The sequence below is a fragment of the Cynocephalus volans genome, chromosome 12, assembly GCF_027409185.1.
Source record: "Cynocephalus volans isolate mCynVol1 chromosome 12, mCynVol1.pri, whole genome shotgun sequence".
NCBI classification, from domain to species: domain Eukaryota; kingdom Metazoa; phylum Chordata; class Mammalia; order Dermoptera; family Cynocephalidae; genus Cynocephalus; species Cynocephalus volans.
This window is the reverse complement of record NC_084471.1, coordinates 104752603-104779324: the sequence shown is the minus strand read 5'-3', so window position 1 is coordinate 104779324 and position 26722 is coordinate 104752603. Positions and strand designations below refer to the sequence as shown.

Sequence of the window (26722 nt, the reverse complement as noted above, 5' to 3'; positions counted from 1 at the left end):
TTGCCCCTTGTGCCATATGAAGTCACAGTGAGAAGCTGGCCATCTATGAAACAGGAAGCAGGCACTCACCAGACACTGAGTTTTCTGACATCTCTCTCTTGGACTTCCCATCCTCCAGATCTGTTGGAAATAGATTTCTGTTGTTTACAAACCGTCCAGTCTATGGTATTTTGTTACATCTGTCTGAACAGACTAGGACAGGCACCATTCTAGATGCTGAGGTTACAGCAGCAAAACAAACACAAGCAAAAATCCTTGCCTCAGTTTAAATTCCAATGGAGGAAGATGGAAAATAAACAAAACAAGTAAATGATATTATATATGATAAGGTGAGAAATCCAGGGGAGATAAATAAAGCAGTGACGGAAACAGCAAGTGCCAGGGTCTGGAGGATTTAAATTAAAAAAAAAAAAAAGGGAATTCAGGGAATGTCTCAGTGTCTAATGTAGCAACACAAGTGGGTTAAAACAAGGAGTTGGAGCATCCAGGCTGTTGTTAAGACTTTAGCTTTTTCACCGAGGAGCATGGAGAGCCGCTCGTGGTTTTGAAAGATGAGTGACATGATCTACCTGTATTTTCATAGTATCAATCTGGCTGTTGAAATAAAATACAAAGATTAAGGTTGGAAGTAGGGAGACTCAAAATAATTTAGTCAAGAGAGAATGGTGGCTTGGACCAGGGTAAATAGTGGAGACGGTGAGTGAGTGGATTCTAGCATATTTTTATTAGTTGGTTAGTGCTAACAATACTCTTTAACATAAAATGTGACCTGAGAACACAAGGAAAGGAGTCGAAGATGAAGCATGATTTTTATCCTGAGAAATTGGAAGCATTGTGTTTCCATTAAATGAACTGGAAAAGATTATAGATGAAGTAGGTGTGCAATAGAGAGATCAGGAGTTGGTTTTTGGATTGCCAATGTTAAATACAAATTATCTGTTAAATATACAAGTGGAGTTGTTGACTAGGAATTCAAACATCTACGTCCTGAGTTAAATGGTGAGATTTGGGCTAAATTGTATACAATTGGGTTTTCTTTTAGCTTATGTGAGGTGTTTAAAACCAAGGAAATCGTACAGATATAAAAAAGAGAGACTGAGCCCTGTGGAACTCAAATGTTAAGAGTTGAAAGGGTAAAACCAGCAAACAAAACTGAAAAGGAGAAACAGAGAGCCAGGAATAAAACCCGAGGAGTGTATTACACTGCTGCCAACTGAGGAAAGGGTTTCCAAGAGGTGTAAATGACCACTTGTGTCCAATGCTGCTGCTGATTCAAATAAAATGAGAATTTATGATTGAATTTAAAAATGGGGAATAGTTTCAGTATGATACTAGGGCATAAAACTGATCTGGGATAGGTTTAAGAAAAAAACGGAAGAAGAATTAGAAATAGTTTTGCTATGATGCAGCTAGCCGTTTATTAAACGTGTTTTTTCTGATAGTGATGAATCATGCTTCTTGAATCTGAGTTTTCGTGTCTTATGAATCCTAAATACAATCAGTTATGGTCTCTTCTAATATCACCTCTCCGTAGTTTCCCTTTTTTTACATTCTGGAATAATTATCCTGTGTCTTAGTGTTTTTTATGGTTACTATCTTCCTTTCTTTTTCGTCAATTGTTCTTTCAATTCACCTTTTTTCTCCCTTAATGCTTCCAAACTGTTCTTTAATCGTGCCACTGATATTTCATTTAAATGATTTGTTTTTATTTCTGTTTATGACTTTTTAAAATTCTCTGGCTCTTCTCCGTCACCCAGCCCTCATACAACAACTTCTTTGTTGTCGTGTACATTTCCATCTTTTACCCTTGGATTCACTTTAAATATTTATACATTATAATCTATATTTGAGAATTTCATCATTTGGTGCCCTTTTTTTTTTTTGCATGACATGGAATTTTGACTAGTGGCCTCCAAATCCTATGTGGCCTGAGTTGAAAATATCTTCAGAAGCTTTCTATATAATTATAGAAATTTTTATATTTATAATTTTGTATTTATATTTTGCCCCTACGTCATCACAAAATATCAGCTCTTCTGATGTTCTTAAAGAGATTTCTCATCCCCTATACCTTGTTTCTTATTTCTTTATTCATAATTTATGCTGAATATCTCTGAAGGGGAGAGGACTTGTTGTTTTATACCAGATAGCAGCTGTTGAGATGAAGAGGGAATTAGCTATATAGTCAGCCCTCTGCATCTGCTGATTCCACATTGGCAGATTTAATGACCTATCGATGCAAAATATTCCTTAAAAAAGAAATACAATGAAAAGTAATACAAATGTAAAAACAGTACAGTATAACGACACTGTACATAGCATTTACTTTGGATTAGATATTATAAATAGTGTAGAGATGATTTTAAGCACATGGGATGACGTACATAGTTTATGTGGTAATACCTGTTGCCAGCGCCCAAGTTCAGGTGCTCTCCAATCAGAAACAAATGACTCATAAGTCCCAAATGTTGGTGCAAGGTAAGAAGCTTCATTAAGGACTGAGGAGACAGCCAGGCTAAAACTGTCTCAAAGGCTCAGATTTACTGAGGGGCTTTTAGAGGGGGGATTGAGGGAATGTAATGTGGGAAGTGAAAAGCAGGAGGGAGAGAGACTTGCAAGGGGCCAGGTTCAAATTCCCACCAAGGCTCCATCTGGCTTTTATTCTAGTCCTTGGTGTTATCTTAGGGTACCGCAAGATTTTGATTTCTTTCGGGTGGAAAAAGCATAGCTTTATTGATGACTTCTGTGGTTTCCCACAGTCTGGATAGTGCATGCCTCATGGCAAGTTTGCAGCTCCAGGCTGACTGGAAAACTTAACATTTATATAAATAATGTCATCCTGCCCCTTAACCAAGATTCAACATACCAAGTAATTGTGGGGAAAGAGGGAACTCAGAGAAATGCTTTCTAAGAAAAACAAAACAAAACAAAACAAACAAACAAACAAACAAAAACCTGGCTTTTTTTTTTCTCTAAAGCCCAGACAGTTTTAGGTTCCGACACGGCTTCAGTCCTGCTCACTCCAACACACCCTTCTATATGAGGAAGTCGATCATTCACAGATTTTGATGTCTGAGGGGTTTCCTGGAATCAATCCCCAGAAGATACTAAAGGAGGACTGCATACGCAAAAAACACCATTGCCCAAGATTCTACCAGAAAACTCTGATTTATTTTTATTTGGAAATCTTATCTTTGATTGTTTAATTTCTATGTACTATTAGTTATCCAAATCACTTAATTTAGTGACTTTTTCCTTAAAAGTTTGTTGATTTCTTATTTGTCTATTCGTACTGGTAACTGGTATGTTAAATTTGAGCAATGTTTATTTACCACGAAATTTTGTTTCTATTCATTTTTTAGTTAATGCAGATAATGTACAAAGAAGCTTATCTCTGCCAATATGGAAATTATGAGAGGAACCATGTAGCTGTACAAGGTATAGGGATGTCTTTTACTCTGCTTCAGAGAGTGCACAGTTCCTGCAGGTGATCACTGCTGGTTGGAGACTATCTTCTGCACCACATTTGGCATCCAGTTTGGTATATCCTGTGCCAGAAATCACATTCCAGAGTCCCTTCCTCTCAAAGCCATAATGGCAGGGCAAAATCTATTGATTTTTGTATTTTCAAGGCACAAAAAGAGGCAGAAGAGGCAAAAGAGTCTGGATCATCTTTTAAGGCAAATTAAAAAATTTAATGAAGGCTTTTAGTTACTTGCTCTGATGAAGGTACGAAGAATCCATCCAATTGCTTTTGTTTCCTTTAAGCTTGTCTTATCTCTCTCATTTCTGTTTTATTTGCCATATTTGCCCTTTCAATGACATAATTTATAATTTAGTTTTAATTTAATTTTGATTTATAATTTAAATTGACTTATAATTTATTTTTTTGTGCTTTACATTATATTTCTTTTACAATTTCACAAAATGTATTTTTTTCAGTATTCAATTTATATTGTTTTAAGGCCTGCCAAAAATTGCTTATTTTTTATAAATTCTCTTCTATAATTTCAAGAGATTTGGTACAAGGAGTAAAGTAGCTATATATGCCAAATCTACCCAACTTGATCCAATAAAGGGGTCATATTTTAAATGGAAAAAATTTTGTTAATTTACTTTTATTCTTATATTTAAATTGCAAAAGAAGTGCTTTTTTACCACGTCTTCTCAATATAGCTATGCTTGGTTTCTAAAAACCATATGGCAATCCTGTTTTTGGGAAAACATGTATATTGGAGATAGTATTAAAAGTAAAAATTACTGCATGGAAAGTTACTGAGAAAACCAATCAGGGATGGACAATTGTCTGGGTCAGCAATCAAAAGGAAATAAAAAGCAAATGAGGCGTTCAGAACCATTGTATCAATCAAGACAGGCTAGGCTCTGCTGCAGTGACAAATAATCCCCAAATATTAGAGGCTTATATCAAAAAATCTATATCTGCAACAAATGATCTCTTTCTCATTCATGCTCTACAGCTCTTACTCTAATCACCTTCATTCCTGGACAAAGTTTTATGGAGAAGTCTCTGTCTGGATCATTGTGGGTTCTTGTGGCAGAGAGTACTTCATCTCAAAAATGTCCCACATGAGCTCAAAGTTTGAAGATGTATAATCCTCTCACCAAGAACATCAATATACCAAGTCTAAGCTGAAATTAATTGTTATAAATTCAACTAGCCTGTCTAAGCAAGTGAAATAAATAAAACACTAGAAGAATATAATAGTGAAGAAAAAATATGTATATACATATATAAAAAAACAGAAATAAATACTAACAAGGCCTACACAATTCAAAAGTTGTGAAAAGACAATATCAGGAAGACATGGAGGAGTCATCATGCCTAATCATGCCTCTAGACTACATTTTAAGCATGAATATTGGTTTCATTTTAGGAATACACTGAAGATGACTTTTCCAGTTGCAAATATTGTGAAAGTTGTGTGAAAACCTTTCGCAGAACACAGAATTTTTAGACTTAAATATTTCTAAAACAAAAGGTAATAAAAGCAACCAGTGGCAGATAGGACTAAAATTGTCAGTTCAGACAGAATGTAGAAATTATGTCACAAGAAATGACCCACACTCAATGTTCTGAGTTCCAGACATACAGAGATCAAAGGAAAGTTTAAAATTCTTAGATTTTTGAATGTGCAAGTAAGGCACTTGAAGTAAGAGTTGGTAAGATGAATTGAAAACTTTTACATTACCAAATTTGCAGAAAAAGAAGTATGTCTAAAAAATGACAATATTAGAATTTTATTCTTGATATATAAATATACTGTCATAATGAACTTTCTAAAGATTTCTCCCAATTAAGTAAAAGCTCCTATCTCAAGGAAGTGGGCAATTAGCCATTGATAAAAAGCAGTCAGCCAGAAAAGTCAAGTCAAGATATTATTCTTTCCTTGGATATCATTGGGCCTGACATCTCTGGCAACAATGTTACCTGGTCTTTGGGAAAATAACTTTGCCTATGATAATCTTCTAAGGAGGAAGTATTTTTTATTTATTTATTGTTATTTTTATTATGTGTTATCAGAAACTGGTGTTCTGATAACTTTATATCCTCATACATATTTGCAGATTTAAAATGAGGTAATATAAGTTAAAAACAAAACAAAAACCAGTTTTTTTGTGGTCTGAAAAACACTACAATGTTAAACCGAATCTGCTGAAAGAATATTAACTTAATCAAGATGTTATGCTTTATGGTGAAAAATAAAAGGAATAAGAATTTGGGGTAGATAAATTATTTTCTTAATTATTTTTGGTCTTTTATATTATGTAAAAGTGTTAATTTGAAAATCAAGTAATTTTGGGCTTACGATTTCTTTTGTTCTTGTGCCCTCTGTTTCACCTTCTTTTGTATGTTTTTATTTTTATTTTTTTTTAGAATTCTATTTCAATTAAGGTATTAGCTTCTAGGCTATCCCTGTTTGTATTATATTTTTAGTGGTTGTTCTAAAGATTACAGTATACACCCATAACTGTTCAGGTTTGGTTAGAGGTAATTTTGTACAATTTAAGAAACCTTAAAACTGTACACATTATTTATTACCTCTGCTATTAATTATGGTATATTTGCTGTATATATTACATCTTATATGCATTATAAACATCAGAAGATGATGTGATGTTATAAATTTTTGTTTTTAATAGTCATATGTATTGCAAAGAAATTAAACAAAAATAGCATTTCACACTTACCAAGTATTTACAATACTTTACGCTTTTTTTACCTTCTCAGGTAATTTTCAATCTGGTGATATTTACCTTTAAACCTGAAGAACTTGCTTCTGTTAACATTTCTTATAGTGCAGGCTTGCTGATGAAGGATTTTGTTTGTATTTTTAAAAATATATCTTTAATTTACCTTCATTCTTGAAGAATCTTGTTGATATAAAATTCTGGGTTGACAGATTTTCTTTGCTGTTTTTCTCCCTTGACATGAATATTCCACTATCTTCTATCTTTGATAATTTTTAATAAATTTTTGGACACATAAAGTGTCATTATTCTCTGATTGCTTCCAAGATTTTCTCATTATCTCTTTCAGAAGTTTAACTATGACTTATTTACTTATGGCTTAGTTTTTGTTTAGTCTCTTTGGGTTTTTCTGAGCTTCCTGAATCCAAATTTAAGTCTTTCAACAATTCGAAATCATTTCAGCCATTATTTATTCAAATAGTTTTTTTCCAGAAGTTTTTCTTTCCTTGAAATTTTCCAATTACACATGTGTTATAGTATGATGAGAATGATGCCTCAGCTTTCTTCTTCTTGCTCAAGATTGCTTTTGCTATTTGGGGGTGTGTGGTGTGTGTGTGTTTCTACATAAATTTTAGAACAGGTTCTTCTATTTTGTGAAAAATGTCATTGGAATTTTGAACAGAATTGCAGTAAATTTATAGATCATTTCTGGTAGTATCAATATTTTAACAGGATTATTTGTTCTAATCCATTAGCATGAGATATTTTTCCATTTATTTGTCTCCTTCAATTTCTTTCATCACTGTTTTATAGTTTTCAGTGTACAGATATAACATCTCCTTGGTTAAATTTATTCTTAAACATTTTATTTTTTGTAGCTACTGTAAATGGGATTAAAAAAATTTTTTCAGATAGTTGTTAGTTTATACAAATGTCCCTAATTTCTGTATGTTGATTTTGTATTCTGCAACCTTACTGAATTTCTTTGTTAGGTTTAACAGTTATTCAAACTAATTATTTATTTCTGAACAGTTATTTGATAGAGTCTTTTGGGTTTTCTAGATATAAGATCATGTTGTCTGCAAACAAAGAAAATTTCAGTATTTCCGTTCTAATTTGAATGCTTTTTGTTTTTTCATCTTGCCAAATTGCTCTGGCTAGTCACCATACAGTAAATCATAAAAGGTCATCATCGTTTTTTTTTCTGAAATTACTACATCAATGAGTACTGTCTAACTTTGAGGACAAATATGAGTCCATTGTGTTCTATACCTAATGTGCACACTCAGAAAGTTTGACAAAGCTATCATTTTAATTTTTATATCTTTGACTCCTTTGTGGTTTTTTCAATTCTAAGTTAATCCCTTGGTTAGAATTTTCCTAATAGTGTGCATGCACACACACACACACACACACACACACACACACACACACACACACACACACACACACACACACACACACACACACACACACACGGTAGATACGGAGAGATATGACCTAAGCTTGGGAGAAATTGGAAGGTTTCCCTCATTGGAATATATTACAAAACTTCTCTGTTACATTTCACCATTTGCAGTGATGAGAGATGCATAAGTAAACTGGGAAACTTCAGTGGGCATAGCAGTCTTTTCTTCCCCTAAGGACCTGTAATATGTTCATGTGGCTGAAAATATAGAAATGATTAAGGTTGTCTTGACAACCAGGCTCATCCACATTGCTGCAAATGATGGAATTTCATTCTTTTTATATGGCTGAGTAGTATTCCATTGTGTATATATACCACAATTTCATTATCCAGTCATCCATCAATGGACATTTAGTTTGATTCCATTGCCTGCAGAGCTGCAATAAACATGGGAGTGCAGGTATTCCTTTGACCTGATGATTTCCAATTTTCTGGGTATATCCCCAGTAGTGGGATTGCTGGATGAGCCTGGAGAAAATTATCCTAAGTGAAACAAACTAGGTACAGAAAGAAATATACCACATGTTCTCACTCATAACTGGGAACTGAATCCATACATAAACAAATAAACAATAAAGAGATAGAGAGAGAAAGAAAGAAACGACAATCAGAGTAATACATTGAACTTTTAGAAAGAGAGAAAAGAACTGTGGTTACTAGAGGTGGAAAAAGGGAGGGAGGTAAGAGGGACAGGGGCTAATGAGGAATTGGTTAATGGACACTGTTGGGAAAATAGAATAATTTAATCAGGTCCCCTTTAGGCCCAGTTGGGAGTGGTGTGGCACATTCTTTGTAAACAAGTTGTGTGCGGGTGGCGTTAGTGTGCATGCGTGGTGCCATAACTTAGCTGGCAACTGCCTCAGATGTCCTTCCCATGCAGCCATGCTCTCCAAACTATGGCTTCCAAGGACCTGTTTGCCTGTTATCTAGCTCACAGACCTGTGTGTGAGGGGTCTGGTGATCCAGCCTGGCATATGAAAGGTTTGTGACCCAGTCTGTGAACAGGCTTGAGAGGTCTGTAAGCTCCAGACCCAGCACTAGCTCGACAGTTGGCCCAGTTGGCAGGATTACGGGCAGGTAAAAGAGCACAACAGACACAAAGAACGATTGTGTATAGTAACGATGAATAAGCTAACTATCCTGATTTAACCATCACACATTGTGACAATTATTGAAAATCAATGTTGTACCCCACACACGTGTATAATAAATTATCTTTAAAAAAAACAGTGAAAAGACAACCTACAGAGTGAGTGAACATTAAAAAAAAACAAATAACCCAATTAAACAATGAGCAAAGTCACTGAATAGGCATTTCTCAAAGGAAGACATACAAATGGTCAACAGACACATGGAAAAATACTCAGCATTATTCAGCATCAGGGAAATGCAAATCAAAACCACATTGAGACATTATCTCACCCCAGTTAGACTGATATAATCAAAAAGACAGAGAATAACAAATGCAAGGGGGGAAGCAGAAAAAAGGGAGCTCTCCCACACTATTGCTGGGACTGTAAATTGGTGCAGCCATTAAGGAAAGCAGTATGGAGGTACCTTAAACAAGTACAGATAGAACTGCCATATGGTCTAGCAATCCCACTGCTGGGTACGTACGCAAAGGAACGGAAGTCATCATGTCAAAGGGATATGTTGCACTGCCATATTTATTGCAGCTCCATTTACAATAGCTAAGAATTGAGAACAACTGAAATGTCCATCATCAGATAACTGGATAAGGAAAATATGGTATATTTACACAATGGAATACTATTTTGCCATAAAAAGAAATGAAATCCTGCCATTTGCTGCAACATGGATGAACATAGAGAAAATTATATAAAGTGAAATAAGCCAGGCACAGAAAAAAATACCACATGTCCTCAGTTATAAGTGGAAGCAAATAAATAAATAAATAAATAGATAAATAAATAAATAAATAAACAAACAAACAAATAAACAAATAAAGAAAGAACAATACAAGGGAGATGTCCAGCAGGGGAGGTGGAAGCTCTGCAGAGACCAAATGCCCTGCAGTGCTGGCACGCAACCCAGCAGGTAGGCCTAACCGCCGCCACCCAACTCCATCCCCAGCCTGGCCCAGTGTGCATGGAGCAGGGAGATGTCCAGCAGGGGAGGTGGAAGCTCCGCAGAGACCATACGCCCTGCGGTGCTGGCATGCAACCCAGCAGATAGGCCTCACAGTCACCAACAGACTTCATCCACAGCCTGGCCGAGTGCATGCTGACCAGAGAGGCCGCTCCCCAGAGAGGTCCAAGATCAGAGCCAACCACACATACAAGGCAAGAGTGGACAACTGTGCAGACACTGAAGCAACCATACCAAATTGGCAACCCCAGAAAGATCCTAGCCAGACAATAGTGTCAAACCAGTGGACTGTGAAACCCCCTGCCACAATGACTAAATATTAAAGGAAAGACAACAGAAATATGAAAAATCAAGAAAGTACACCATCAAAGGGTCATGACGCTCAAGCTCTAGATCCTATAGAACAAGAAGCCCTTGAAATGTCTGACAAGGAATTTCGAGTGATAATTCTAAGGAAACTGAATGAGATACAAGAAAACTCAGCTAGACAACATGATGAAATGAGAAATAGTATACAGGACCTGAAAGAAGAAATGTACAATGAAATCAATGCCCTGAAAAAAAATGTAGCAGAGCTTGCTGAGCTGAGCAATTCATTCAACGAAATAAAAAACACAACAGAGACTTTAACCAGCAGGCTTGCAGAAGTAGAAGAGAGAACTTCTGACCTTCAAGATGGGCTGTTTGAAATAACACAGGCAGACAAAAAAAATAGGAAAAAGAATTAAAAACATTGAAGAAAATCTAAGAGAGATATCAGACAATATTAAGCACCCAAATATCTGAGTCATGGGTATTCCAGAAGGGGAGGAAAAAGGAGATTGCATTGAAAACATATTCAAGAAAATAGTGGCAGAAAACTTCCCAGGTATAGGAAAAGACACAGATCTTCAGATTCAGGAAGCTCATAGATCCCCAAATGTATTCAACCCCAAAAGGGCTTCTCCAAGACATGACATAGTCAAATTGGCAAAACTCAAAGACAAAGAGAGAATATTAAAAGCTGCAAGAGAGAAGCATCAAGTCACCTATAAGGGAGCCCCAATCAGACTGACATCAGACTTTTCATCAGAAATACTAAATGCCAGAAAGGAATGGGATGATATATTCAAAATATTAAAAGACAGAGATTGCCAGCCAAGAATACTCTACCCTGCAGGGCTATCTTTCCGAAATGAAGGGCAAATAGTATATTTCGCAGACAAACAAAAACTGTGGGAGTTCACTACCACACGACCACCTTTACAAGATATTCTCAAGGGAGTACCAGGATTGGTACTGGAAAACTGACCACCACTGCCATAAAAACTCAAGAAAAATCAAAACCCACTAGTAAAATAAAAATGGCAACAATGAAGAGAAAAAAAAGTTTATCTACAACGCAAGGGACCAACAAATACAGAAAACAATCAGTAAATCCGAAAGAAAGGAAAAAGAGATACCTAAGACATCCAAACAAAAATCAATAAAATGCTAGGATTAAATCAGCACTTTTCAATAAGAACTCTTAACATAAAAGGCTTAAATTCCCCAATCGAAAGACACAGACTGGCTGACTGGATTAAAAAGAGAACCCAACTATATGCTGCCTTCAATAGACCCTCCTCACCCATAAAGAATCACATAGGCTAAGATTGAAAGGACAGAAAATGATTTACAATGCAAACAGAAATGAAAAACGAGCTAGAGTAGCTATTCTTATATCTGATAAAATAGACTTTAAACTAAAAACCATAAAAAGAGATAATGAGGGCCACTACATAATGAAAAAAGGATTGATCCATCAAGAAGACATAATAATCATAAATACGTATGCACCCAATGTTGGAGCAGCCAGATTTATAAAGAAAACTCTATTAGACCTAAGAAGGAAATAGACACTAATACCATAATAGCAGGGGACCTGAACACCCCAGTGTCAATATTGGACAGATTATCTAGGCGAAGAATCAGTAGAGAAACACAAGATCTAAACAAAATACTAGACCAATTGGACTTGGCAGATATCTACAGAACATTCCATCCAACAACCTCAGAATATTCATTCTTCTCATCAGCACATGGATCATTCTCCAGGATAGATCACATGTTAGGTCATAAGTCTCAAAAAATTCAAAAAAATTTTAATTATCCCATGTATGTTTTCAGACCACAATGGATTAAAATTAGAAATCAATAACAAACAAAATTCTGGAAACTATACAAACACATGGAAATTAAAAAGCATTCTATTTAATGACATATGGGTCCAAGAAGAAATCAAATAGGAAATAAAAAAAATTATTGAAACTAATGAAAATAATGATACATCATACCAAAACCTGTGGGATACTGCAAAAGCAGTACTAAGGGGGAAATTTATTGCATTAAATGCTCACCTCAGGAGAATGGAAATATGGCAAGTGAACAACCTAACATTTCACTGTAAAGAACTAGTAAAACAAGAACAATCCAAACCCAAAGCTAGCAGATGGAAAGAAATCATGAAGATCAGAGCAGAACTTAATGAAAATGAAACCCAAAAAGTAATACAAAAGATCAATGAATCAATAAGTTGTTTTTTTGAAAAGATAAATAAAATTGACAATCCATTAGCATGGCTAACTAAAAAAAAAAAAGAGGGAAGATCCAAATAACAAAAAGTATAAATGAAAAAGGTGATATTACAACTGATACATCTGGGATACAAGGAATCATTTGAGCCTACTATAAACAACTATATGCCAACAAATTTGAAAATCTGGAGGAAATGGATAAATTTCTGGACACACACAAGCTCCCAAAACTGAGCCAAGAAGATGTAGAAAATCTGAACAGACCAATAACAATAAAAGAGATTGAAGCTGTTATCAGAAGGCTCCCAGCAAAGAAAAGCCCAGGACCAGATGGATTCATAGCAGAATTTTACCAAACATTCAAAGAGGAATTGACACCAATTCTTTACCAACTATTCCAAAAGATTGAAACAGAGGCAAATCTCCCAAACTCATCCTATGAAGCAAACATCATCCTGATACCAAAACCAGGTAAAAATACAACTAAAAAAGAAAACAACAGGCCAATATCCTTGATGAACATATATGCAAAAATCCTCAGTAAAATATTACCTAACAGAATACAGCAACACATGCTCAAAATTATACACCATGATCAAGTGGGATTCATCCCAGGGATGCAAGGTTGTTTCAACATACACAAATCAATAAATGTGATACACCATATCAATAATATCAAACACAAGGCCCATATGATCATCTCTATAGATCCTGAAAAAGCATTTGATAAAATTCAACATTCATTCATGACAAAGACCCTCTATAGGTTAGGTATAGATGGAAAGCATCTCAACATAATTAAAGCCATGTATGATAAACCCATTGCCAATATCATCCTGAATGGGGGAAAACTGAAAGCTTTTCCTTTAAGATCAGGAACTAGACAAGGATGTCCACTCTCACACTCGTATTCAACACAGTGTTGGAAGTACTAGCCAGAGCAATCAAAGAAGAGAAGGAAATAAAGGGCATCCAGATTGGAAAAGATGAAGTCAAAGTGTCCCTCTTTGCAGATGACATGATCCTATATATTGAACAGCCTAAATCCTCTACAAAAAAATTCTTGGAGTTGATAAATGATTTCAGCAAAGTAGCAGGATACAAAATCAACACACAAAAATCAGTAGCATTTCTATTCTCCAATAGTGAACACACAAAAAGAGAAATCAAAAAGCTTTCCCATTTACAATAGTCACCCCCAAAATAAAATACTTATGAATTGAGTTAACCAAGGATGTGAAAAATCTCTATAATGAAAACTACAAACCACTGCTGAGAGAAATTAGAGAGGATACAAGAAGATGGAAAGGTATCCCATGCTCTTGGATTGGAAGAATCAACATTGTGAAAATGTCCATACTACCCAAAGTGATATACAAATTCAATGCAATCCCCATCAAAATTCCAATGATATTTTTCTCAGAAATGGTAAGAACTATCCAGACATTTATATGGAATAACAAAGGACCACCCATAGCCAAAGCAAAGCAGAGCAAAAAATAAAGCAGGAGGCATAACACTACCTGAGTTTAAACTATACTACAAAGCTATAATAACCAAAACAGCATGGTACTGGCATAAAAACAGACACACTGATCAATGGAATGGAATAGAGAATCCAGGAATCACAACACACACCTACAGCCTTCTGATCTTTGACAAAGGCACCAAGCCTATACACTGGGGAAGAGACTGCCTCTTTAGCAAATAGTGCTGGGAGAACTGGATATCAAAATGCAGGAGAATGAAACTAGACCCATACCTCTCACCATATACTAAATTCAACTCAAAATGGATTAAAGACTTAAATATACACCCTGAAAAAATAAAACTTCTTAAAGAAAATATAGCAGAAACACTTCAGGAAGTAGGACTGGGCACAGACTTCATGAATACAACCCCAAAATCACAGGCAACCAAAGGAAAAATAAACAAATGGGACTATATCAAACTAAAAAGCTTCTGTACAGCAAAAGAAACAATTAACAGAGTTAAAAGAGAACCAACAGAGTGGGAGAAAATATTTGTAAAACATAGATCTGACAAAGGATTAATATCCAGAATATACAAGTAACTGAAACAACTTTATACCAACAACAAAAAAGTAACCCAATTAAAAAATGGGCAAAAGAGCTAAATAGGCATTTTTCAAAGGAAGATATATGAATGGCCAACAGACATATGAAAAAATGCTCAACATCACTCAGCATCCAGGAAATGCAAATCAAAACCACATTGAGATACCATCTAACCCCAGTTAGGATGGCTAAAATCCAAAAGACTGAATGAAAAATGCTGGTGAGTTTTCAGAGAAAAAGGAACTCTCATACATTGTTGGTGGGACTGCAAAATGGTGCAGCCTCTATGGAAAATGGTATGGAGGTTCCTCAAACAATTGCAGATAGATCTACCATACACTCAGCTATCCCACTGCTGGGAATATACCCAGAGGAATGGAAATCATCAAGTCGAAGGTATACCTGTTCCCCAATGTTCATCGCAGCACTCTTTACAATAGCCAAGAGTTGGAACCAGCCCAAATGTCCATCATCAGATGAGTGGATACGGAAAATGTGGTACATCTACACAATGGAATACTACTCAGCTATAAAAACGAATGAAATACTGCCATTTGCAACAACATGGATGGACCTTGAGAGAATCATATTAAGTGAAACAAGTCAGGCACAGAAAGAGAAATACCACATGTTCTCACTTATTTGTGGGAGCTAAAAATAAATAAATAAATACACAAAAATGGGGCGGATGAAAACATAACAATCACCGTTCATTGAAGTTGATAAGACAAGTGAACAGAAAGGACATTGTTGGGAGGGAAGGGGAGTGGGAGGGGGGAGGGAGGTTTCAGTAACAGGCCATAATAATCAACCACATTTTATATTGACAAAATAAGATTTGGAAGAAAAACAAACTAACAAACAAACAAACAAAAAAAGAAAGAACAACAGAACAATCAGAATTGTACATTGCACTTTCAAAAGAAGAAAACAGACCTGAAGTTACCAGATGCGGGAAGGGGGTAGAGAAAGCGTGTTAAGGGAGGAATTGATAAGGAGACACAAAAATCTATTGCACTGCATAATGTTGAATATACTAATTATTCTGATTTGAATACCACATATTGCACACAGGTACTGACATTCAATGCTGTAGACCACAGATACGTGCAATCAACTATGTTCCAATAAGATAAGTTAAAAAAAACATACAACTGAAAAAAAACCCTACTATAGATACAACTTTCTTTTCTGTATAAAAGAAGAGGATATACTTTTCCCTTTTCCTCACACTAAGCACAGGTAAAAGCATTGGAAATTATATGTGTATTTAATACAATTATCAAAATTTAAAATATAACAATTACTTATGTATCTTATGTGCATGTACAAATATGTAAATAAAATAAGTTTATTGTAATATAATTGTAATATAATTGTCATTTAACTTGGGTTGAACACTAACAATTTTTTACACTATACTTCTTCTCTGTTTATTATTTTTTCACAATAAATATTTTCGTTCTTCACTTTCCACTCTACAAACTGGTTAATTTAATATGAAAATATTTTTATCTGTGTCATATATTTTACACCATACATTTTTTACTCATTAATTTTTAACAAATAGAAATTTTACCTCCTCTCCAAGCTGAAAGACCTAACTGTCCTCTTTTATTGACTGCTTATGCTGTTTTTGCTCCCTGAATTCTAATATAAATATATATTTTAAAATTTGAAACTTTGTCATTCAAATTTTATTTATTCAATATCCATTTGGATGTATCCACATTTTTCTCTGCTTCAATTCTCCTGCCTGAAAATCCAAGTTTTCATCTAGAATAAGTATTTCTTCTCTAGAAAACACTTAAATATTTTCTTTAGAGTCCATTGGTAACTAAATCTCTCAATTTTTTTAAGTTTCTTGAAAATGAATTCATGTTTACCATTATATTAAAATAATTATTCACTTGTTATTGATTTCCAATTTATCATGTCTCTTAGGATACTAGATATTGCCATTGTTAAAAATAATGACAGTTATATATATTTAAGTTTTATATATATTTATGTATATATATTTTTATATGATAAACAGTAAATTTAAGTGATGGTGAAGCTTTAGGCTTTTAAAATATTTTTTCTAAAGATCTCATTATTTCATTAAGTTTTCTAGAAAAAAATCAATTTTATTCTATACTGTCCCAATTCTAAATAACAAATAGAAATACAAACTAAGAAACTAAAATTATTATGATTTATTTAGATATTAGCTTTTATAAAAATTACTTTAATTTTTTAGTTACGTAATACTAAAACAGAACAAGCCTTCCCTGATAACAAGAACCCAGAAAATTACATAAATGGTTTTGAGAGTTCTTATATTAATACAGTTTATATTTTGTTTCTATCTTAAGCCATGGAAATCTAATAATAGTTTTTTGGGGGAAAAATTATAAAATTTAGCCATAAATGTTTATAAATAAAAATTAGAGAAAGTCCTTTTTGTTTAACCATAAAAAAACATATTTAAAATCACTGTACCCTCTTTTTGCCAATTGGTTCAAATTTCCTATTGCTATATTAAGATTATAAATAAAATATTATCAATTAAAATACAATAAGTGTTTGTATTAAAAAATGCTTGCTGTCTTAATGATACAAATTTAACATAATTTATAAATAAAGATGAAAATAAAGACAAGAATAAAATACCCTATGCTTCACAAACTGGTAGAAAACTGCTATAATTAGTGTAGTGTTAGAATATAAGGCAAGAATCACAATTGGAAATAAAGAAGCATGTTTCACAATGACAGATTTATTATCCAAACCATTAGAAATAGTGTTAGTAATTTGTATGTACCTAATAATACAAGTTCAACATAGAATTTAAAGTGAACAAATAAACAATAATAAATGGGGATTTAAACACTTCTATCTCACTTATTATCACACACGCAGATATATCAGTGAGCCTCCAGAAAGATTAAACTAGAAAACTAACCAACATGCACGCTTGTGCACACACATACTTTGTACTAATACAGAATACTTACTTTTATTTTTACACTCACATAAAAAATTTCCAAAAGTACACTATATTCTCATATTTACAAGCATGTTAAAGTATTTAGAACTATGACATGAATGTAGTAGACACTGGCCAAGTTCAGCCAGTGGACACTTGAAACATAGTTATTCGAATTTAATATTAAATAGTTAAAAGTAAATAACATTTAAAATTAGTTTCTCAGCATAATAGTCACATTAATACATAAATGCAGAACATTTCCAGATTCACAGAAAATTCCCTAGCTCCAGTCTACCTAAAAATACAGGTCAATAACCAAAAATTTGAAAACCTTATGCAGTTAGTAACTCAGTCATATATTTCTAAATAACTCATTAGCCAAATAAATTATAACAATGAATGTTTACAATTTTTATATGAATTACAAGGAAAATAAGGCAAAGTCTGTCTTGTGAAAAATTGATTGCTTAATATATACATAACAAGAACAACAACAACAAAAAAGCAAAAATTAAATATTTTGAGCATGCATCAAAAGCAATATACCAACAACCTGGGAAACCTAGAGATAATGGATAAATTTCTGGACATGTATAACCTACCCAAGACTGAACCAACAAGTTACAGACAACCTGAACAAACCAATAATGAGTAATGAGTTTGAATCAGTAGTCAGCAGTCTCCCACAAAGAAAAGCCCAGGACCCAACGGCCTCACTGCCACCTGAAGTCTACCAAACTTTTCATGAAGAATTAATACCAATTCTTCTGAAACTATTTTTAAAAAATCCAAGAAGAGGGAATTCTTCCAAACTCATTCTAAGAGGTCAGCATTACCCTGATATAAAAATCAGAGAAGGACACAACAGCAACAACAAGAAAGAAAACTGGAGGTCAATCTTCCTGATGAACATAGATGAAATATTCTCAACAAAGTGAAATAAGCCAGGCACAGAAAAAGAAATGCCATATTTCCTCACTCATCAGTGGGAGCTGAGAAGTAAATAAATAAACTACAACAAAAAAGGAAAGATGCAACCATCACAATAATTCCTTGAAGGCTTAAAAGGAGAAACAAGACTGACATCAGAGGTGGGAACGGGGGAGTGACAGAGGATTGAGGAACAAATTGGTAAAGGGCCACAAAAAATATTTACACTGTGTAATGAAAACAAAATTTTAATTAAAAATAAATAAACAACAACAACAAAATCCCATCATAATCAAGTGGGATTTATCCCAGGAATGTAAGAGTGGTTCAACATACGCAAATCAACAAATGTGAGACGTCTCATCAACACTTCAAGACTTGGGTCTGGGAAAAAATTTTACAGAGGTCTTTAAAGTGCAGGCAACAAAAGTAAAAATAGACCAATGGGATTACATCAGACTAAACTGCTTCTGCATAGCAGTCAACAGAGTAGAGGCAAATGGAACAGTGGGAAAAAATATTTGCAAAATATTCATCTGGGATTATACGGAAAAGCTGAAATTAACTGAAGTTAAACACAAGCAAACTAGAAGTAAACAACTCACCACTATGCAAAAATAAATAAATAAAATAACCCAATTTAAAAAATGGGCAAATGACCTGAATAGACATTTCTCAAAAGAAGATATACAGATGGCCAAGAGGTATATGAAAAAAAAAATACTCAACATCTCTAATCATCAGGGAAATATAAATCAAAACCAGAGTGAGATATCATCTTACTTCAGTTAGAATGGCTGTTTCAAAAAGAAAAAAATAAATGTTGGTGAGGATGCAGAGAAAAGAAAACAATTATGTACTGTTGGTGGGCATGTCCATTAGTACAGCCATGATAGAAAACAGTATGAGGATTCCTCAAGAAACTAAACATTAAACTACCACATGATCCAGCAACGCTACTGCTGGATATTAACACAAAGGAAAGGAAGTTAGCACACACAAGAGATCTCTGCATCCCATGTTTATTGTAACACTATTCACAACAGCCAAGAGATGGAATCGGCCTAGGAGTCCGTTGAATGAATGACTAAAATGCGGTATATACACAATGGAATGCTACTAAACTATTATAAATAATGAAATCCTGTCATTTGCAGCAACACGGATGAGCCCGGAAGACATTATGTTAAGTGGAATGAGTCAGGCACAGAAAGATAAAGGCTACATTTTCTCGCTCATATGTAGGAGCTACAAAAAGTAAGTTTATACAAGTAGAGAGGAGTATTGTGGTAACTAGAGGATTGGAAGGGGGAAAGGAGAAGGGACTAGGCAGAGGTTGGCTAACAAATACAAAATTACAGTAAGATAGGAAAAATAAGTTTAATAGTCTACAGCAGTGCTAGGCATGTAGAGTTAACAGTAATCTATTGCATGTAGAAAATGGCTAGAAGAGAGGAACTCGAATGTTCTCATCACAAAGAAATAAATTTTGCAATAATGGATATGCTAATTAGCCTGATTTGATTTTCACACACTGTATACAGGTAATGAAATATAAACCTGTACCCCATAAATATACACAATTAATGCATGCCAATTAAAAAATAAATTTTTAAAAACAAAATATAGAAACAGAAAAGCTGAAATTACCTGAAATTAAACACAAGCAAACTAGAAGAAAGAAAACAATAAATAGTACAAAATTATGACAAAGAACAAAATTACAGTAGAGAGGATCAACAAGGCCAAAAGTATTTTCATTAAAAAGACTTATTTAAAATGATGAAAGACTATTGAAGAAAGAATTTGAGAAGGCATAAATATTTTATTTGTGGATTAAACAAGGGAACACCATTATGGTTTTTACATTTATAAAACCATATTATAAGCACATTTTAATACCATAAAAAATAGAAAATTCCTAAAAACACAAATTACCAAAATGCAGTACAACAAAAAGAAATCAGAGTAAATCCTACATGTATTAAAGAAATTAAGTTTGTTATATAAATCTTCCAACGAAAACATTGTACAAACTGTATGTAATCACTAGTGAATGGCAACCTTTAAAAATAAAATAGTACTCTTCATATACATCTAGGTTTTATACATACATACATATATATATATGTATATGTATATATATGGGATGCCTCCCAATGTAGACTTGATAGCAAAATCTGTCAGTTAAACATAGCTATAAATCAAAACAAATTTCCTTGTGAACACGAAGGAAGAAAAGAGTCTTACTCTTTGTATATTACATGCACTGATTTTCCTAGACGGGCAGAACAGAATGACAGGTTTCATTTTCTTTTATAAGTGCGAGAGCGGTTTGACATTTGAAAGAACAAGTTTGTATTCTTCACAAACATTACACAGAGAAAATGTATCATTCCAATTGGTGGAAACATAATAAAAATGCAGTATTGATGAAATCTATTAGAAAAACAGGAATATTGTTCATGTGCTTCAACATGACAGAGGTATGATTTTATAAAAAAAACTTTCTAAGTCTGGACAAAATGTTGAAGTCTTTCCCTCTAAATTAGGAAATGATATGGATGACACATGTAGAACTTTTATTGTACATTTTATTCATCATTGGAAATAAAACCCACGCCAGTGAAAATATCACAATCCCCCTCCCCTTACCCTTCTTAGACTCTCGTAACCGTAATTCTGCTTGGTACTTCTAAAAGTTCAACTTTTCCTTCTTCTTACTATGATTATATTAGCTCTCACATGAGTGTGAACATGCAGTATTTACCTTTCTGAACCCGACTTATTTCCCTTAACGTAATATATCCAGGCACATAAATGTTGCTGCAAATGACAGGATTTCATTCTTTTTCATGGCTGAGTTGCATTCCACTGTGTATATATACCACATTGTCTTTCTCCATTCATCTGTCAGTGGACACCTATGTTGATTCCATATCTTGGCTATTGTGCACAGTACTGAAATAAACATGCAGGTGCAGCTATCTCTTCAGTATGCTAACACTCTGCAAGACATCAGCACCAAAAAATACAAACATGATACAGAGAAATTAAAGAAAGATTAATTCAGTGAAGGACATAGAATAATATTGATTGGAAAAATCAATATTTGAAAGAGGACTAACCTTTAAAAATTACTTTAAAGATTAAATATAGTCCCAAATGTAATTCCAGGAGAGTTTTTCTTAACACCTTTATTGAGGTGTAAGATTCATCCATTTAAGGTGTAAAAGTCAGTGATATTTATTATATTCACACAATTGCAACCATCACCACAATAAAAATTTAGTAAGTTTGCATCAGCCCAAAAAGAAACACTATGGCAATTAGCACTCACTTCCTATTCCAACCTCCCCTCAGCCCTTGGTAAACACTGATCCACGTTCTGTCTCTATAGGGTTTACCTGTTCTTTGTATTTCATATAAACAGACTCACACAAAATGTGAACTCTTAGAAAGACAGATGCCACAAACGTAACACTGAACAAAAAGAGCCAGACAAAAAAGTAATTGTATTTGTACTTCATGGTGTGTGTATTATATGTCCAAAATCAAATAAATTTCTTAAAAACATTAGAACAAAAACCAGAATTTATTTAAAGACTTATGCAATTATAATATCACTTACATTTCATGAGTTATAAAATTACCTGACAGACTCAAAACTCAGGTGTTTTAATTCAAACTTAAGCTTACAACTATACATATTTAAAGATCCACAACTGTCTGGTTTAAGACCACCTGAATATAGCACAGCACAGTTATGATTATGATCTGCTGATTCTTTTATCCTGTAATGAAGAAAAATGCACAATTCTGTTATATTTTATTGGGACAGTACATGAAACAATAGCATTTTCTATGTACAGTAAAAAAAGAATATTGTGAAAATAGTAACATTTTTCATATAATATTGATGAGTTCTAGGAAAACTGAGTAGACCATTATTTAATGTTTACATCATCATATGACTGACTTTCATCATCTTCATGTCTATCATTCAAGTTAAGTTTATTAATATTATTTTGAATTTATCGTATCTGTATTTATTCTTTTATGTAGCATCATTCAAAAAAACTTACTTTAGTTTGAAAGTTGGTCCATTTATTGACGTCCATGGACGATCAGTGCTGTTACGAAAGACTCCAACCCATGATACAAATGATAGGGACATCAGAAATTTCTACCAGAATATAAGGAAATTTCATTTAAATAATCATTATGAATATTTTTAATAATTTAAAAATATATAAGTAGTGTAGTGTTTCATATGACCTTTAATTTAAAAAGCAAAATGAAAATACTCAACAATACAATAAAGTTGAAAACCACTTTTAATATTGCCAAAACTTTCAAAAATATTTGTAATTTTGATTTAAAATGAACTTGTATTTATACCTTACTATAGACTTAGTATTTCATTATTCTTCTCACATTAACTAGGAAAATTGTGATTCATATAATTTAACAGTTACCCATGTTGTTAAAAAAAAAAAAAGCCTGGATTTAAATAAGTTTCCAGATATTGTGCATTCATTTTCCAGATACAGTGACTAAATGCATGTATTTTTCTATGTGTTACTCAGAGATTGGGGTTTAGAGAGAAATTAATGGGTTGCCATCGAGGAAATCAAGGACAAAATTTAGTTTTCTTGACATAACATTGTTTTTTAACTAGATAAGCCCCCACCTTTGTTTCTGTGTTTGTGAAATACCAATGGTCCAGAAAAAGTGGCAGAGACTTGTTTCACTCTGCTATTACCTGTTAAAAATAACTATAAACTCTGGAACTAATGACAGAAAAAAGGAAAAGGGAACTCTGAAAATTGGAAAGAGAAGGTGAAAAGGTTTTGGACCACAGGATCAGGGATCAACAGAGTGGCAGGGCATTTAAGTCCCACAGACAACAGAAGAAAGTGACCTAGGCATGCTGTTACCCAGCACCAACCTAGCAAGAAGAGGTGGCTCAGGTAAGCTCAGTCCTGCCTGCATTGAAAGGGAGCCCTGCCAACAACACCAGGTAAGGCTGGTCCCACTAGCAAGGGGGGGTCTATCAGGAGACCTGCTAAAAATCGGCGGCCAGAGGAACTGTTTTTCCCCTACCCAGAGACACCAGGGTGGGTGTGGGTGTGGGGTATCAGCACAAGGATCTAATGACTGCAAGTGCTTCAGCCAGGATGCCTCTTTGAGCTGAGTTGTGACACTCACCTTCTCCATCCAGAGACAGCAGATACAATAGATTTTAATATTTCATATTCACGTAAAATATCAGTGAAAATCAACAAACTGCAGCTAACTGCAATAATAATGTGGGATTACACACAAGTAAATGGGAGTGAAAGGAGATAGATGTAAAATGCATAAACAGTCCATTGATATCAATTCAAAAACAGAGAAAGCTTATTTGTAATATCAAAAGTCAATATAGTGGTTTAGGGAGGAGGCAGGGAAAGTGATGAGAGCACACATAGGGACAAGGCTGCTTGGCCTGGAAACTCCTATTTTGTGACCTGATGTACACATTATATTGGTCAGTTCATTTGGGATCAGTCTGCACCATCAGGAGATGCTTAGTTTTCTTTCCATGTGGTAAAATCAAATAGCAAAGTATTATTTTAGGAGAAAAGCATTTGTAGGAGCATGATTTTCCATGAAAATCAAGAAGTGGAAATAATTAAATGTGCATTAGCAGTATTCAAAAATAAATAAAATATTGGAAAGTCAAACAATGGAATTTGTGCAGATTTGAAAATGAATAAACTAAAAATCTATACAGGAATATGGATCAATTCTATAATTATAATGTGTACAGAAGTCACTCTTAATATAATGCTTAAAACATATAAGATCTTACCATTTCTTCTTCATCATCTATCTGAAGGAGATTAGAGTTCATAGAAGCACAGGCCATCAAACTTTCATTCCAAGATTTTTTTTCCATACTAATGGAATAACAATTGTTGGAATACGTGAACGACTCCTTCGGACAGTAACCACAATGATATGCTGAAAAAAGATTATGAATTACTATCCAGACACAATATGAATTTTAAAAAATGAAAATGAATTTATATATTTGCATAGGTATAACCAGATATGTACATAACATATCTGTGCACCCTCACTGGCTGGTACATATGAAACAAAACACAATCGCTCATACACACAAGTACAGAAAAGGGTCAGCCTCTCATCCCCTAACATATGTGTCAATATATAGCAAACAAAGAAACAAACAAATCTACACTGTACTTCATCCTGAAAAGCACTGAACAAAACCACTATTTTAGAATGGTAAATTTATTTACCTCTTATTATAATATAGCAGTAAAAAATTAAAGCCAATCAGTAAAAATAGTGTATAGTAATTTTAAATGAGTATTTCTTTGTATTGAAAAAAGGAATGCCCTCCTATAATATTTATTCATAAACATTTATTGCACATTTTTCTAGTTTATTTTTCCCCAAAAATTTATGATCATTTTTTGTATGGCTTAAGTTAGAGACAAAATATAAATTGCACTAATTCAAGAACTTTTAAAATCACCATGTACCTTTAGGGGTTCTTCTTAGGGAATGATTGCTCTGCTCCTGTATTACAGTAGCTAGAAAAATTAAAGTAATTCTTATAAAAATAATATCTAAACAAATCGTAGTAATTTTATTTTCACAGTTTGAAATTTGTTGTATTGCTTAGAATTAGAATAATGTGAAGTAAAATTGATTTTACCAGGAAAAAATAATAAAGTAATGAAGGTATTAGGGAAAATTATTTCAAGAGCCTAACGGATCAAAATACACCACCTTTTACAGTATTTGATATAACCACATCGGATTTGTATTTCTCAATAAGATTTTTCAGTATCCTAAAGCATATCTTTGAATGATGAAATAAGATCATATACATACAATTAAAAACAAATGCTCTCTACAATATTTCTGTTACTTATACTTTTGACAAATTCAGAATAGCCTTTCCCCAGTTAGTCCAAATGTATACATTAAATGAAAGCTCTGTTTCCTGATATTATGAGATGTTTAAAAGCACTTCCAATCATTAAAGTGAAAAGTTCCCCTATAATCTTTCAAAAATATACCTACAGGGAGTAACAACTGTCATTGTTATCACCACGGTGGCCATTAAAACAAGGCACATGGTTCCCAGGATCCTAGCAATGAGAGGAGGTGATGGTAAATCTGCAGGGAGAGAGGCAGAAACACTGAGAAAGGAGCTGGAGACGGCTGTTCAAAAGGTTTGCATTCAAGAGAGCCCTGATGCGCAGAGAATAATGAACATAAACCTGGACCCCAATTCCACAGCTACCATTGTGATCTGTCTCTAGAATACGCCGTTGTATTTGTAGTAAATATAGTGCTCCATGAGTTCTGGGTCGAGGACACACATTTCAACAGTTTATGAGTAAAATTAGACTTCCTATTTCACGTTAGAATAACATCTCGACTTAGAGCTCCTGTCCTCACACATGAAAAATACGGAAACTTATTCCCTGTTCTCTCCCCACACCATCGCATCCCAGCTGCACACCCTAGAACAGCTCAAAAATATCACATGCTTTACCTTTGCAGGGAGAGCGCTGGTCATTTCCTTGAAGATCCTGAGAAGCGTCTGGAAGGTTTAATTCCACATAGATTATTTCCTGTTCAGTGACCGAAATGGAGCTTTTTGTGCTCTTAGGTGTCCTTTGCTGTTTCTTTGGGTCCTTGGCCAGACTCAGTTCTGAGTAGGCTACTCGTTCGTCATTCATCTCTGCAGGCGAGTGATCTCACGAGCTGTCCTCTTACAATTGTCCTCAAGAAGTTAATGAACGGTGTGCACAGGACACGACCCCGAGTGCAGTCACAATGGGCGGGGTGACGAGTGAGTGTCGTGCTCGTTTGCAGCTGGAGAACCTTAGAGTCTGGGACCTTAGAGATGCGAACCAGGGTCTCACAGTCAAATAAGTGAGTTTAAAAGATATTCTTCTTCTGACAGTATTTTATTAATGGGACGATGAAAAGCAATAAATTAGTGTGAAGAGTAAAGATGTTCATAAAAAAGAATATCTTTGATAATGTCAGTTTCCACAGAAATATTTCAACACCATGAGAATACCTGCACTAAAAATTAAAATGCCACATTAGAAAAAATTATGCACCAACTTTAATGATAATTTTGAAATTCAATAATGTTTTATATTGAATGCTCTGAACATGGGAAATAGGTTATACTAATATCAATAATTATTTGTTGTGCTAGATTACTTTTATTTAGTAGCTTACATTTGTTTATTAAAATGTATTATGGGTAATTAAATAGTCTAACTTGAGTGAAGAGTTCGGAAAAATCATTACAGATTTAAGGATATTTTTATATGTTGGAACATGCTATATGACA

At 34.0% G+C, this 26722-nt stretch overlaps 1 protein-coding gene across 1 annotated transcript; it reads right to left on the bottom strand.

Moving 5' to 3' along the window:
- Positions 1-512: 512 nt before the first annotated feature.
- LOC134391838 (NKG2-A/NKG2-B type II integral membrane protein-like) lies at positions 513-26093 on the bottom strand. Its single transcript, XM_063115750.1, has 7 exons — positions 25907-26093; positions 25429-25524; positions 24882-24932; positions 24182-24333; positions 22410-22510; positions 21978-22118; positions 513-594 (listed from the first exon to the last, which is right to left on the bottom strand). The coding sequence occupies exons 1-7, from the start codon at positions 26091-26093 to the stop codon at positions 513-515; spliced, it is 810 nt and encodes a 269-aa protein (XP_062971820.1).
- Positions 26094-26722: the final 629 nt, after the last annotated feature.

Excerpts from the sequence above, each read along its gene's own strand:
- LOC134391838 (XM_063115750.1), bottom strand. The coding sequence starts at position 26,093 with ATGAATGACGAACGAGTAGCCTACTCAGAACTGAGTCTGGCCAAGGAC. Across the intron at positions 24,933-25,428 it reads AATGACAGTTGTTACTCCCT|CTACTGTAATACAGGAGCAG; the intron begins GTAGGTATATTT and ends TAATTTTTCTAG. Across the intron at positions 24,334-24,881 it reads CCTAAGAAGAACCCCTAAAG|CATATCATTGTGGTTACTGT; the intron begins GTACATGGTGAT and ends ATCTTTTTTCAG.